Source organism: Coturnix japonica, chromosome 3 (assembly GCF_001577835.2).
Source record: "Coturnix japonica isolate 7356 chromosome 3, Coturnix japonica 2.1, whole genome shotgun sequence".
Lineage (NCBI taxonomy): Eukaryota > Metazoa > Chordata > Aves > Galliformes > Phasianidae > Coturnix > Coturnix japonica.
Window position 1 is genome coordinate 95,009,741 of NC_029518.1, and position 15,694 is coordinate 95,025,434.

A 15,694-nucleotide genomic window follows, 5' to 3' on the forward strand; every position below is an offset into this window, starting at 1 on the left:
AATTCCTTACATTTCTTAAACAGAGGTAGAAGTTGTTGAAGAAACGTTGTGATACGTTCCTTATATGTACAGATATATATGTGCAAGGTATAAAACTCACTCAGTAGAATCATAGAATCACTCAGGTTGGAAAAGATCTCTAGGATCATCCAGTCCAACCCCAAACCATTCCACCATGCCCACGTCCCTCAGTGCCACATCCCCACATTCTTCAGACACCTCCATGGCAGTGACCCCACCACTCCGTGCAGCTGTGCCACTGCATTACTGCTCTTTTGGAGAAGCAATTTTTCTTGATATCCAACCTGGACCTTCCCTGGCACACCCTGAGGCCACGACCTCTCCTCTTATCACTAATTAACTGGGAAGAAAACACCTACCCCACCTTCTTGGTGGACTGTTGGTGGAGGGCAGATTCAGGCTGAACATTAGGAAGTATTACTTCTCAAAAAGGGTAGTCGGGCATTGGAATGCACTGCCCAGGGAGGTGGTGGAGTCACCGACCATGGGAGTGTTCAAGAAACGTCTGGATGATGTGTTGATGAATATAGCCGGGAAGTATTGGTAGTGGTTGGACTAGATGATCTTCTAGGTCTTTTCCAACCTTGATAATTCTGTGATTCTGTGATTCTTGCAACCTCCTCTCAGGTGGTAAGCATGGTCTGGTAGATACCATAATTAGGCCTGAAGTCTTAGAGACCACCAAGAGCTGGAAAAGCTAAGCAAGGAGGTGTCAGGTTAAGCATCTCATTTCAGTCCTAGCTTTGAAAAATGTGATTTTAGTTGTTACACTTAAGGGACTGCACAACGAATGACCTTTGCTTTTAGAATTATCATCGATCGCGCTGGATTTCCTATTAACTAAAAGAATTAACTCGTTCCTAAAGCGAATTAGGAGCCAAACAAGAGAATCTGGTACCCAAAGGTACTGTATCCAACATGGCGGCCCAACACCGCCTCCTCTGTGGGCGGGGCGCAGCCCTTCCCTCCCCGCCCGGCCCGGCTGTGTGTGCCCGGGCCGCCTCTGGCCGAGCGTGCGTAGTGGAGAGCGGGACAGCGAGGAGTTGGGAGGCTGCGGGGCCGGGTGAGTTGGTGCGGGGAGCCGGGAGAGTGTGTCCCACCGAGCCCGGAGCTCCGAGCGGGGTTTGAACTTAGCTTAACGCCGTGCCTGAGGCCGGCGGGCTGGTCCCGCCTCAGCGCGGGGTTACCTCATCGGCTCTAAATATAGCTCCTGTCCGGGCTGCCCTTGGGGTAGGTCGGGGTTGGGGGAGCGGAGTTTGGGGGCATAACTGGGGGGTTTCCGTGTTTTTTTTTGCGATATACGCGGACCTGCGTGGCTGGCTGGAGATCCGTGTTTACCTGAGCGTGTCGGCTTGGCGCACTTGGTGCTCTTCCTCCTTGCCCATCTTTGCTGTGTAAGTTGTGCCGTCATTTCTGGGCGCTGCGCTGGCAGAACGCGCTCAGCTTTTGGTTCTAGAAGTTCTGCTAAAGTTAAACCGGCCGGTTTTCATCTGGGTACCACTGGAAAACTGGCAGCCCCGGGTTTTCCTTAATTTAGTTTAATTTCCACGGCTGGAAGCCCTGATGTATTAGCACGTATGTTTCTTCTGTGTACAACCCAACACCTTCGAAAGGCTGTTGAGGTTCAGTGGGAGCAGCAGCTTTTCACAGCTGAGCGGTTCTAAATGCTGCTGGTGAGGGCTGGAGGCCTGTCCTGTGTCCTCTGAGCTGCCTCATTGTGCTGCGTGTCAGCAGCTCTGCTGACAGCACACAGAGAAACCAACAGAAGAAGCATTTAGAGGTGGTTTGGGGACAGATGATGCACACAGACACAGATTTAATCCAAGAAAACTAGCTGTGTTAAAGGGTAATTTGAGAGAAGCTGATGAACATTAGTATATTAAGTGTTCTTGTTACTGAAAGTTCCTGTTTTGCAGAGCAGGTGCAAAGTTCCAAGTGCAGCACTCAGATACACTCACAAGGTTGTGATGTACCAACACAGGCTTGGCCGACTATAATTTTCTGGCTGTGAGGAGGAAAAAAAGGCTGTACTACATCCTGTGTGTCATGTCAGAGGTATTCGAAGTGTCTTCTGACCTATTTTATAGCAAAAGCAGATAATCTGAAGGCTGCCTGAACTTTCGCATAGTAACACAGGGTGTTACAACCAGCGCTGCTTTGTGGTTGTTGTGAGTGTTCTCTGAGGGCTTTCATGCATTTCAATACAAAGTGTGTCGCTGTACGTGATTATTTTTTTCCCCTAGGAGTAAATGGGCTGTTGCTGCTTAGTTTGACATTGATATCTGTGCGTAATGTGATGACTTAGTCCTAAGCCTGCCAGGAGCACAGCATCACCTGTATAACCACTGTCCAGAAGTATTTAAACAGTTGCTGTTTAAAATGTTTGTCCTTTTGGAGGCTTGGTTAATTTCAGGGTGGTTTTGGGGGGTCTCTGGCTTTTTGTGACTCTCTGTAACATCTCAGAGCTCTCAGAAGGTTGGGATGACAGTCTTGATTTCTTCTGACTCAGCAAACTAATCCTTATTTAGTGCATCCGAAACCAGGCTTTTCTTTCCAAGTGGGTGGTAGATTAGAAATGATAACATGCAGATCTTTGAGTGCTGCTCTAATAAGATGAGGTATGATAGGAAAAGGAACCTGACAAATCTTGCACCTTTGGTTAATATGCTCTGTTGAAATGAAGGTCATCACAGTGCCTGCACTGCAGTTTGCCTGTGAGTGCCTTATAGCATTGCCAAGAATCAGGAGATAAAAGTGGGGGAAACAAAGAACCATCTGGGGGGAGGTGGGGGAAGATTCAGGTTTCAGGTTAAACTCACTTCTAATACAGGAGAAACTTAAAGAGCATTTCAGCTTCAGGAGGAAGCAGGAGCGCCAGGTGCATTATCTGCTGTTGTCTGTGTGGGTTTTGTTTTGTTAACTGTTGTCTTTTCATAATTAGGAGGAGCCCCAGGATGAAATCATGGACAATATCAAAACTGTGAGGGAAGAATGGTAGGTCTCCCTTAGCTGTTTTCTTTCTCTTTCCTCTCAGTGTTTCTTTGTCTTTCTTAAACTTTCTGTTAAATTTCAGAATTCAATTCCTTGTTTGTTCTGCTGTACCCTCTGTTCCTCATATACTGAAGTTTCAAAGCAAAATATTTTTGCCTGAAGATTTCCCCCATACCCAGAGTGTTTCCTAGATGTGAGAAGCAGCATAAATATTTTACTTAAAATAGAAAGGCAGGGTTACGGTTTGCTAACTCACTGTGTGCTTTGACATTTAATATGGAGGTGTTCGGTTTTCCAGTTATGCTTGTGAGATAAAACGTAGTTATGGCCTCAGATAATGAATCACAGAATGACCCGGGTTGGAAGGGACCTCAAGGATCATGAAGTTCCAACCCCCCTGCCTGGCAGGGCCACCAAACATACACCTTTACTAGATCAGGTTGCCCAGGGCCCCGTCCAACCTGGTCCAGGTTTGTTTTGTTCTCTTAGGAAACAAAAGTGGGTGCAGTGTGATACAGCTGCTTCTGGAGTCTTTCTTAATGTCGCTGAGTTTTTCTTTACTTAAATACATCAATCCCTAGGGATTCTTACCGTTGCATGGATGCACTGCAAACAGTAATTCCTTTTAATGCAAATGTGGCTTGTTACTATTCAAGCAAGCATTGCTTTCCTTGAATTTATTGCAGAGTTTTAACATAAAACTGGATGTTTTTTTTAAGAGCTGCATTTCTATTCCTGAATGACTTAAAATAGATTTCTGAGTCTTGAAATGACTCCTGCAGTGTTTAGCAAAACTTGCATAATCCAATTACTATGCAAAGAATCCCAACTGCAAGATAATTGTTCATTCACGTTACATACATCTGCGTTTTGATTGGTCAAAATCGAACAGAAACAGCTGTTACGTATACAGTGTTCTATAAAAAGACGTGGCTGATGCAACTCTTTTTATACTCTGGCAGTCTCCAAGGTGTTAAGATCTTCTGTTGTGTTTCTTCATTGTGGTGCAAACACTTGTTCTGCTGTTTCTTCATATCCTTCCAAGGGCAGGAATGGTGCATCTGTGGTGGTGATAGGAACAGGCAGTAAATACTAGAGCAGTTCTCCTGTATGTGGCTTTTAAAACTGAAGTCACTGAAGCAGGACACGGGGAAATGGTTTTAAGTTAAAAGAGGGAAGATTTAGGTTGGATGTTAGGGGGAAGTTCTTCACTAGGAGAGTGGTTAGGCCCTGGAACAGGCTGCCCAGGGAGGTTGTGGATGCCCCGTCCGTGGAGGTGTTCAAGGCCAGGTTGGACGGGGCCATGGGCAACCTGATCTATGGGGTCTTCATGGGGTCTCTGTGGGGATCTATGGGGTCTCTGTGGGGATCTATGGGGTCTCCTGGGCAACCTGATCTAGTAAAGGTGTATGTTTGGTGGCCCTGCTAGGCAGGGGGGTTGGAACTACATGATCCTTGAGGTCCCTTCCAACCCGGGTCATTCTGTGATTCTGTAAGCTGGTTGCAGGGGAGCGCATCTTTTGGTACTGAACTTCAATGGTAACTGCTTGTTGTCTTCTGTGCTGTCTGGAACATCTTTGCTATGTAAACGTTTGTTCTGCAGGATGTGTAAGTCGAGAACCGATGACCAGATATTGAATGGTACAGAACAAAACCATGACTGTTTTGTCGATAACCTTTTTGAAGAAGCCCAGAAGATCGGTGCGATATGTATGTCTCCAACTACAGTCAAGAAACAGGTAGGTGTTGATTTAAAAAATACTAATATAATGTAATAGTACTCCAGGAACGCTCCAGAGAACAAGAAGTTCAGCAGTCTTATTCAATATGCCTATAGGCAAATGCATGCAGAAATCAGACAGCAGTAGCAACAATCTGCCATCTCTGGCTGAACCAAGCCTATAATTCTGTGCTTCTGACACCTAAAAAACACTATAAACCCGTTGTTCTAGGACTTACTTCATGCACTTCTCTTTAATTGCTAGAGAGAAAGAGATTGTAATTAGGTACATGATTGGAGGGAGGTTTACTTCTAACTCTGATTGACAGAAGACACTTGGAAATCTCACTTTCCCTTTGCAGTCACTCTGCCTGTCGAGACAGGGTCAAAACACACTATTCAGTATTTTCAGTCCATGCACTGGGTGGTTTAAAATCCTAGGGTAGTGTTGCTTATATTAAGCTGGTTATAAATCAGTGTTAAATTGAAGAATTGTTCTTGCTTTACAGGTTGATGTGATCATTAAGCTTTGGAAAAATGGATTTACAGTAAATGATGGTGAACTTAGAAGCTACACTGATGTTGGAAATCAGCAGTTCTTGGACTCTGTTAAAAAAGGGTGAGGGAGTTTTGTGTTCCTTATCTGCCTGTGTTAATGTGCTTTGGATAGCAGTTTGCTCATACTCTAAATGTTTGGCATTGCTTGGCTACAGTAGCCCTGCAGGAGCACAGTCTGCTGACTCTGTCATTTCCTGCCATGCCGATGACTTCTCACATGCTTCAACTGAAAGCAGTCGTACACTTGCTGATGGAGTAGGTAAGTGAGTGTTGGTAGGAGGCACGGCAGACACAGAATGAAATAAAAAGGAAGTAATCGTGCCCAGTAATAGCTGCTGCTCAAATGGTTCTTCTGCTGACAGTCTCAGTGTGAAGGTGCTTCAGCATGTCTGGTTTGGTGGTCTTTGTTTTCCTTTTATTGATGAAAAGCCTTTGGTGGGCACAGTTACTGCATTGTAATACCAGGAAGCTTCAATCAGCCTTCAATTGCAGTCATCTTCCCTTGTACAGACTTACTATTTCACTCACTCATGTGTGTATATAGTGATCCTACTTTTATCCAGCTACTGAAATAGAGCATGCTGTAATGATTTCTGCTTGGGTTTGATGCAGTCTTACTTTAAAACAGCAGATTGGACATAGGAACCAGTATAATATGAGCCTTTCACTTGTAGTCTGTTTCCTCATCCTGTACAGATAGGAGGGAGAAAATAATTTTGCACAGTATTATAATTCATTTTAATGTATGTGAAATAATTACATCATTCTATTTTCATCTCTTCTGTGCTTTACAAGCCCATAAAAACAGCACTAGTTTTACATTTGACTTTATATGTGTCACCTGCATTGGTTGTAATAGCAGTTGACTGCATTGTTGAAAGCCCTCTACTTTCTTTGTGTAAGTCAAAAGTTTACCATCTCCCTTTCTCTGTTTGCTCATTGAGATACTGAGTAACAACCAGATGGTTCCTGTGTGATTAGTGACAGTAGAGTAGCACCCAGCACCACCCAGAAATGGGGCCTGCATCACAGCCCCAAGGCAAAGGCGTTGGGTTCTGCTTAAGGCAAATAAAGCATTGCTGAGCGATGTTACTGCACTGAGGACTGTAGCTATTAGTGATCTAATTTCTTAAAGCTGAGCTTCCTGTTTATCAGTAATTAAACACGTTGTTTCTACTCTCGTTCTTTCTCATTAAAAGTTGATCATTGTTTTCTTTTTTCTTTTTTTGGTCTTTTTTTTTCCCATAAGTTACAAAAAAAATTGAACTTACTATGTATTGCTGCAGTAATATTGAACTCTCTGCATGTTGTTGTACTTTGTGGTAACTACTGGGTAAATTTCAGTATCATTCAGTGTATTACATTGTTTTTTTTCCTATTGTCCAAGTTGCATTTAATTACCAACTCAAGACCTTGGAGTTATTTGCATATCATGCAGTTAGTATGTTATTAATAAGTTATGTAGTTCTTTAAAGTTCATATATGATATTTATAGATCATGTTTATAAGAGCTGGTGTTAATCATTAATGCATTTTGTGTACTGAAACAGTATAATAATTCTTTTTCTGATGTATTTTTTTTTTCTTAAGGGAACTGCCTTTTGAGCTACAGAAAGTATTTGAGAAGGAAGAGGTAGATGTGAAGGTGGAAGACAAAAAGAATGAGTTGTATCTGTCATCCAAAAAGCCAATATTTCATCCCTTTTCTGGGCACGGTTACAGATTAGGAAGGTGAGTAACTTGATGTGATCTGTGATTGAGAAGCTGAAGCAAAGTGTACGTATGGTAAGGGATCATGTAATTCAGATTGGAGGCTACCTCTGGAGTTCTCTAATCCAGGCTCCCATGTGAAACAGGATCGTGTGGGGACGGATGAGATCAGGGCTTTATCCAGCCGGGCCTTGAAATTCTGCAAGGATAGAGACTGTGAAACCTGGTTCAGGGACCTGACCTCATGAGGGGAAAAATGTTTTTCCTTATACCCAGTTTGAACTTGCCGTGTTTCAGTTTATATTCACCATGTAGAGCCTGATAACGTCCTGTAAGTACTGGCAGGTTGCTGCTAAGGTCCCCAGTATCGTTTCTCCCACAGACTAAACAAGCCCACCTTCTCCATCCTCTCCTCCCAAAGCAGATGCTCCAGCCCAAGCACATCTTTGTGGCTCTAATGGAGCTCCCTCCAGTTTAATATTTTTCTGTTATTTGTCTTTTATCGGGAACCAAATCTGAGTTCAGTATTTAAGTGTGTCTGATGAATGCTGTGTAGGGGACTGTCAGCTAATGCAGTCAGGAGTTTAATGACTTTAAACTCCTGATGTCTTTGCTCAAAATTGATGAATGTTATCAGTACTTTCTCAAAGAACTGTCTCCAATTTCTTCTATTCTGTGATTTAATAAAAAAAGCTTTGCTGTTAAAGGTTAACATACAGTACTTTCTATGAGAGAAGGGAAATTTGAGTATTGGAGCTGAAGAAGAGAATATTTTGTATTCTGTTGAGGTTCTTCAGTGTTTAAATGTGTTCATTGCAGTTGGACTTTCTACTGATTCTTTCCTTTGCTGTGTAGGTGGATAGAGTCAACCAGCACAAAAACTGGACTTGGTTTATGACCATGCAGCACTTTGGAAATCCTTTGTACAGGGGCAAGCCAGGAGTTCACCTTTAAAAGTCTCTGCAACTTTAGCTTCTGTTGAATCATCTTTTGCATATTTCTGTCATGTAAGATTTACGTGTATGAAAAAGATAACTTAAGACTTGGGAATGAAATACAGTGACCAGGAACCTACAGGAAGCCTTCAGTGCTGGGTATGCTCAGTGACCTGTAGAGTGTGGTTAGGAGACTGTGCTGAAGCCTGAAATGAACAGCTTGTTCTGATGCAGTGGGAAGGGTTTGCTGTTCAGGCTCAGCACCCAGGCTGGGGGACAGCATCAGCTGGGTAGAAAGGGGTGAAGCTGGGGGAGAAGGTGGTAATGTGCAGAATAAAAGGCTCATATGGTGAAGAGTGAGTGGTTTCAGGATGCATTAGAGAAGCAAGCATCTTTGATTGGTTTCATCCGTTTCAGTTGCTGTTCATTCAATTGCTGTATGCTTGGGTTGATAGGGAAGAACTTCCCTGGAGAGGTGGATGAGAAATGCCTCAAGTCTCACTTTTGGTAGCACTGAAATCCTGAGCAAAGGTCAAGAACTTAATAGCATTTCACCTACCAGTAGACATATATATAGCAGGAGCAGATCTTCAGCACGCTGGGTTTCTGCTGCTAAGCAGGGCTAAGTGGCAGGTTGTTCAGCTGCTTGTCGTGCTCTGTCATGCCTACAGCAAGTAATGATCTGGCTTCCCAGTAGGCGTGTTAGGCTCAGGAAACATGCTATTCTGTGACTTTCGCTTGAGTGGTTTTGCACACTGAGACATCCCACAACTTGCTCAGCAATTTTGCTCTGTATGAACAGGATAGAATGCGCCCTCCTGCTGTCTGTTCAGTGCTATGGTATCAGAATGTTTTCTTCCAAGACTACTAAATATTTTTTGCTGGTGTTGGAAGCATGAGCTGTGAGTGTTTCGTTAACTGGCCCTCACTTCCTGATGTTAATAAACGTCCATTGCATCCATATGCTACTCTTGGAACAGAAGAGCTTTTTGGGGCAATAGTGATACTGCCTGAGATGTGTATGTTGTGGTTTAACCCAGCAGTCAGCTCAGCAGCACACGGTCTTTTGCTCACTACCCCTCCTTCTCAGTGAGCTGGGGAAAGAACCTGGAGGGGGAAAAAAGTTTTTATCTCAACCTGCAATTTCTTCTATTTGCTAAGATGGAAAAGGAAGAGAGAAATGATATCAGTGGTAATTGCAAGTGTTTACATTTACACAATGCAATTGCTTACCACCCACCAGCTGATGCACAGCCAGTCCCTGAGAAGCAGCTGCCCTCCCTCCCCCCAGCCAACTTCTTACAGCTTTATAGTGTTCTAAATGATGCCATCTGATATGGAAGATCCCTTTGGCCCTTTGATCAGCTGTCCTGGTTCTGTCCCCCTACCAGCTCCCTGTATCCCCACATTCACTGTGACAGGACAGTAGGAGAAGCTGAAACATCCTCAGCCCTGTGTAACCACTGATGAGCAACAAATGAAACGTTGATGTGTTATCAACACTGTTTCTCTCCTAAAGCCAAAACGTAGCATCACGGGAGATGCTATGAAGAAAACTAACTCTCTCCCGGCTGATGCAAGGACAATATAATAAGGTTGAAGCTGTGGAACTCCATTTACACAGTTTGCATTTGTGTGCTTAATTAAAAGAGAGGGAGACAAATGACTGGATGGTTTACTTAGCTTATGACCTGCTTATCAGTTAAACTTCTTAACAGTCTCTATAGATTTTTCTACTAATGTTTCCAGGTGAATGAATTACACGAATTATATAGAATTTATAGAATTATAGAATTGCATTCTATAGTCCCAGTGAAATTCTATAGTCCCAATGGAAGTTGGTCAGTTGACCACCTCATTAAAATTTGTTTGGGGAAAAAAAAATAGAGGAGCTAGAACTGTTTTTATTTTTAATGCAACCCAAATGAGTTTAATCCTTTCCATTTAAGTTGTACAGGAGAAACAAAGACTTTTCCAGTATATCTTACGTAGCTGCATAACTAATGGATATATTCAGGTTTATTTACCCCCTGCTCAGGTTCATTTAATAGCTTGACTAGCCAAAAATCTCTGTTAAGTTTAACAAGGTATTTTAAATCCAGCCTTAGAAAGAAGCTGTGCTGATGGCTGAAATCACTTGTAGCAAAATGTATTTGCTGTATAACATTATTAGGGTAAAAGTGTGCTTCAAGCTTCTTCTAAGTAAGCACGATACTTAAAGAGAAAAAGCCCAGTGTTTGAAAAATTGCCTGGAGACTCTTGTGTCTCTTCAATCTTTGTAAGATTATCAAAGGAAGATGTAAAAGGAATAAACTGTTAAAAGGAACGATGATGGTTTGATGTCAGACTAATGGAAGACTTACATTTTTGGTTTGTGGCTTTAGTCAGAGCTGCCACCACTAGATGGCTTTGTCTGTCAGTTCTATGGGAGCAAATTTAAGCGTAGAAATGCTTTAGAACTTGGTGAATAGAGTAATAACTTTCTCTTGCAGCTTAGATTAATGTGTTGCCTTCGGTTTGGCATGTGCTAGCTATTAAAGAATCATCTCCAATGCTACTACTGAGATGTGGAAAGAGGAGAGGGGTGGTTTGAGAACAACATCAAAATGTGTATGTATGTGAGATAGTTGTCTGAACTACAGCCATAGCTGATGGGACTCAAATGTATCTGGTTTAGCTTGGGCAGAACTGCACAGTTGGCCAGCTCTCCAGCATCCACAGTACTGGATACAGCTGGCCCACGTGTGACTGCTTACGTGTCAGTGTCTGGGCTCTGAACTGGACTGCACTGTCAGGCAGCCAGAGAACGCTGATCACTGCTGGACTTAAGTATGGCTTACACATAATTTTTGTTTTTATTTCCATTGCCAAGATTGTTTAACTTTATCTTGCTGGTGCTTAAGGGTGTTTTGTTTTGTTTTTTTTTCCAAATCTGGACTGCAGCTAGGGTTTATTGTGTCTTCATAGAATCACAAGGTTGGAAAGGACCTACAAGATCATCTAGTCCAACCATCCTCCCTTTACCATACCTACAGAAAACCACTAAACCATATCTCCTAGCTCCCTATCCAGACAGATAAGGCAAGCACGGTGAGAAGCTGGGTGTGAGATAAGTACATCAGTAGGGGCAGATGGGTGATAGTAAGTCACCTGTACTTGGACTGCAACCAGATTGTTTTACAGATGCACATCTTGAAATCTATTGGTTCCTAGTTCTTGCAGCCCAGATGGTTTCTGTCTGTTGCCTTCAATTATAGTGAGCATCTCTTATCTCTTGAGAATGAGATTGTTTAATTCTCTTCGGTTTTTTGTTTTGATTTGGTTTTTTTTATCAAGTTTCAGTTATCAAATCCTATGACCTTTTTTTGTTATTTTTGAAGTCAGCGATGCTCTTTGACACAGTGCTGAGAGCTCCAGAACAAGAGATCCAGACAAAGGTTCAAACTTGTGAGAAGACATAACTTTGGCTTCTTTTTTTCAGTGCAACTCCAAGGATCGTCTCTAAAGTAAGAGAGGATCATCAAGGAGCTGCAGATAAAAGACACCTTCCTATAGTACCCTTAAATGATTTGGAGCCTGTCACTAACATCCAGATCTGGTTGGCAGATGGGGAGAGGATCATTCAGAAATTCAACATTTCACACAGGTAATGCTGTCATTTGTGCTTGCACCTGAATTATTTGTGCTATGACTGTATGTGTAATACATCCAATGTCTGTAACTCATCTACCTCCCCAGTTCACTTAACATTGCATTGCTCTTTGGCTCTGCCTGGAGTATCTCCATTACATTTGTTTTGAGAAACTTCATTGTTTTTTAGGGAACAAGTGAGAGAAACGTGAGCTGACGTTACCAGTCATCTCATAACTGAGCGTAAAACAGAATCCACTGAGGAAACTTGAGGGTTTTTAGGTTAGTGGAAGTTAAGGTGTATGAACTGTTCATGGCTGGAGGAAACAGTTAAGTGGATTTATGCAGCTTCTACCATGACAAGGCTCTTACAGAATGGCTGCCTCTGGAGCAAATCGCTTATTCAAAGAAGCACCTGCTGGTTGTTGAGCAGGCAGCAGCACAGGTGTTGAGTTTCAGAAAATCCACTTGTATCTTTTCCAGCATGTAAAAGGAAGTGGAGGATGTGACTTTGAATTGAGCCAGAGGAACATCCAGGGACTGCTGAAGATAAGCAGGAGAGCTTATTCACCTGCATGTCTGTCCTGTCAGCATGGATAGAACAGAACGCATCCAGTGTGCTTAATTCTTAATTATTACAATTTCCAGTTCCCAAAGAGGCTTATAAATGGGGGTGAAGTCAGAAAGTGTCAGCACAGCAGATGTATGGAGGAACCTTGAGAAAGCAGGATTAATGGCTTAACATTAAATTTTAGAACTGCTGTCTTTAGGGACCTTTCTCCAATTTGTAATTTGCTGCCACAGTACCACACAGTCACGTCATATGCAAAGGTTACATTGCCTGTGTTTCCCTGTGAATCACTTTAAAGTGATCATAGGTTTTAACACAACCCAGGCTGCTGTCAAGATTAACTGTGAATAGCAGGATTCCCAGAGTGATTTTGGAGTCTCCTCTGAAGATACTTAGAACCACCTCTGGATGCTTTCCTGTGCAACCTACTGTAGGGAACCTGCTTTAGCAGAGGGTTGGACTGGATGAGGTCTTTTTCCTATCCTGACCATTCTGTGACTATGAATAGTCAGAAGAGCTCAGGTGATTAACTTGCACTGATTTGTTGTTCTTAGCAGCTGTGATGTAAAAATGTTGTTGTGATGTACTGCTAAAAGATCAGCTGCTAATTTAATTACAAGCTCCCAAATAAAGTTTTTGTTATTCCAAGTTTAACAGGTTTAATTATATTAAGGATTTTTTTTTTCTTTGTGGTAAATAGTGTTATTTACAATTGTGAAGTACTTCAACAGGGAGAAAAAAAATCCTGATAAGCAGAACAACAGCCTTGCTAATGTGATGTTCTTTTCAGGAGATTTTAATAAATACTGCTTTGTTACATGTCTTCCTATCACAAGATCAGCAAGTTGATGCTGTTTCTAGTATGTCTGTATGAGTTAATAAGAGACAGCATAGAATCCACTTAGGGTGCTGAAGTTAAGCATTACAAGTGCAAGTATAAGCAGCCCTTTCAGAGGAGAAGCAGGAAATCCATTGCTTGTTAAACTGCTGTAGCATTATATTGCAGTGTCTGGGTAAATTGATTTCTTTTACCTTTCCACAGTGGGAATGTGTGGGTATATTGCTTAGAAAGAGGCAAGTGATGCAGGCAAACCTGCATCCTGAAGCAGGTAGCTGGTAGCTAATCACCTGAGTTGCTATTGAAATTCAATGAACCTTAGATATAATGCTTGTAAGCACCTATAAAATGTCTAGCCAAAACTTAAAGTCTACTCAAGGTTTTTCAGGCTTGCACTGACAAGCGCTGTCTCTTAATTGAGGCCAGTATGCCAAGAATTAGTTGCTGGCTTTATCTATCCTACTGAGTATGAGTAAGGCATGGAATTTGGTCATCTGTGCTGTTAACTCGTAGAATGGCTTTATCTCAAGCCAACTAGCACTATCCCAGACCATATCCAGGCTCATATGAAAGTTAGTCCAGATCACAGATAATTCCCAGCAGGGAGCAAATGCTGTGGGGACCCTGGGCATGGGGGGGAGGAAGAATGAGTTTAATGATTTGCCATGGAATACACTCCGTTAGTTGGGCTCAGGATCAGAGAATGAGTGCTGTGTTTAGTCCTCTGGCACAGATGTATCCTGTCACCTTGATTTACTCATTAAATTCGTCAGTTCTTGTTACTGCAAAACCTGTGTCTTGCTTAGTCTTGGAAGATTCTTCTCACCTTAGCCAGCATCATGAATTTACTATTGCTCCCTACTTTGGGAGACAGAGGCAACTTTGAGACCTAATGAATTAATTATCCGGGCAGTCTTTGCAGATTTTGCTTGTATGGTTCTGCTGCACGTACCATACACTAAAGTCCTCCTTATTTTAGCTCTTGGCTATGGAAACTTCAAGTAGAGCTCCACCAGCTGGCTAAGAAATAGCAGATTTGAGTAGCAACGCTCTGTGAGCCATGGTGAAGCATTTCAGTCCTTTCTTTTCCTTGTTCTCAAGTGAACCAGGCATTTCAGGATACCTATTTCTCCATTTGTATGCCATCAGCCTTTATGTCTTATTCTGTTCCTGAGGTGACTCTGTGTGTGCTGTGGTTGTGTTCTGTGTTAGGACTAAAGTACTTTGATGCTGAATCTTCCTTTTTTTTCTTCTCAGAATAAGCCACGTCAGAGACTTCATAACGAAGTATCAAGGATCAGAGGGAGGTGTTCCCTTCATGCTGGCCACTTCGATGCCCTTTCGAGAACTGCAGGATGAGACGCTCACACTAAAAGAAGCAAAGTTGCAAAATGCTGTTGTTGTTCAGAGACTTCGGAAAACAACAGAACCTTTTAGACTCCTAGTGGTGAAAGCTCCTGAGAGTGACTGTAAAACTGCTGCTACACCTAATGGACGGCTCAAGAATGAGCAACAAAACGCTGTCAGAAGCACAAGTTTAAATTAGTTTAGAACCGACTGAAAGCTACAGGCAGGCAGAACTAGACAAAACATAACCAGCAATATCTGGATGCACTGTCATTCTTACCTAGTGTGATCTTAGAGAGCAGATGTGTGCTGTGCTGCAATCTGCTGTAACAAAGGTATTTTCAACTAGTTTTGGTGATCAGAGCCTGGGTGAATAATGCAGCAGAGGTAACTGTACAGCAGGGGTTATCCTTATGATTTCCTTGGCTTTGCTGGCATGTTCTTTAATGAATATACTTAGGTGGAATGGTACTCTGAGACTTATTTACTACTGGTAACACATTTTAGGGAAAAACGATATTTATTTTTGCACTTTGAACTGAAGAGAAACTGAACTGGTTGATTTAATTTATACTTCAATATAAATTGCTCCAGTTTCCCTTTTGGTTTTAGTAACAGGCAATAGAAGCTGCAGGGAAGTTCACATTTGAACTCTTCTAAGTATTTTGAAAATCAGTTTAAGTATCATTAGTATTTAACTTCATCACAGGGTCTGCAGTGTGAGTGTCCTATTAAGTCTTCACATGATGGTAGGTGCATGTGCAAGAAGGTTGAAATTAGGTAGCGTGGTGCTTACTGGATATGAAGTGCCTCAAAGTAAGCTCTGAAGGAACTGTTATTCCTAATGGTTGAAGTGTTTTCTGCCTCTCGTGTTCTGCTAATGATGTCTTACAGGGTGATGTTAAACTGCCTGGCTCACTAGGATAGAGAGCTGCTTTTAGCCTCATCACGGAGAAACTTCAGTTCTTCTGTAGTTTGCCATGTGTCTGTAGTGGCTCAGAGGGACACAATTGCTTTTGTACTAGAGGTCTGTCTGTCCTGAACTCACCATCTGACTGAGACATCGACTGCGTGCAGACAAACTTCAAAGATACCTAAAATCCTCATATGAAAACTGAGGCTGCTCCTCCACCCTTTCACCCTCTTTCCATTCAGGCTGTATTTTTTTTTGTCCTTGTATTTTTTGTATAAGATTTGTACCCAACCATCCCATGTTTTGCTAAAGGAAATGTTCAAGGACTAAATCTATATATTTTGTATTGGTTGTGTTAAATCACACGTGGGTTTGTGTTTAAACCTGGAGTTTCTGACTAAAGACTTTCCTGGGGCCTTCAATAAATGCTGTTTAGTTTGTGCTACCTACACACATGGGT

The 15,694-nt window shown here is 42.3% G+C and overlaps 1 protein-coding gene across 4 annotated transcripts; it reads left to right on the forward strand.

Moving 5' to 3' along the window:
• The first annotated feature begins 924 nt into the window (after window positions 1-924).
• On the forward strand, window positions 925-15,685 carry UBXN2A (UBX domain protein 2A). 4 transcript variants are annotated; one of them, XM_015859577.1, is made up of 8 exons: window positions 925-1,084; window positions 1,348-1,415; window positions 2,963-3,015; window positions 4,616-4,751; window positions 5,242-5,351; window positions 6,881-7,021; window positions 11,417-11,581; window positions 14,232-15,685. In XM_015859577.1, exons 1-8 carry the CDS (start codon window positions 940-942, stop codon window positions 14,518-14,520), a joined length of 1,107 nt encoding a protein of 368 aa, XP_015715063.1. In that variant the 5' UTR covers window positions 925-939; the 3' UTR covers window positions 14,521-15,685. The 4 variants fall into 4 exon arrangements, with proteins under 4 accessions (XP_015715063.1, XP_015715065.1, XP_015715066.1 ...); XM_015859579.1 differs by lacking the exon at window positions 1,348-1,415 and having other exon boundaries at window positions 972-1,084; XM_015859580.2 differs by lacking the exons at window positions 925-1,084; window positions 1,348-1,415 and adding an exon at window positions 1,123-1,251.
• The last annotated feature ends 9 nt before the right edge of the window (window positions 15,686-15,694 follow it).

What these genes read in the sequence shown, in the direction of transcription:
- UBXN2A (XM_015859577.1), top strand. Translation starts at nt 940, where the DNA reads ATGGCGGCCCAACACCGCCTCCTCTGTGGGCGGGGCGCAGCCCTTCCC. An exon ending in CAACTACAGTCAAGAAACAG is followed by an intron (nt 4,752 to 5,241) that starts GTAGGTGTTGAT and finishes CTTGCTTTACAG; the next exon opens with GTTGATGTGATCATTAAGCT. An exon ending in AAATTCAACATTTCACACAG is followed by an intron (nt 11,582 to 14,231) that starts GTAATGCTGTCA and finishes TTTTCTTCTCAG; the next exon opens with AATAAGCCACGTCAGAGACT.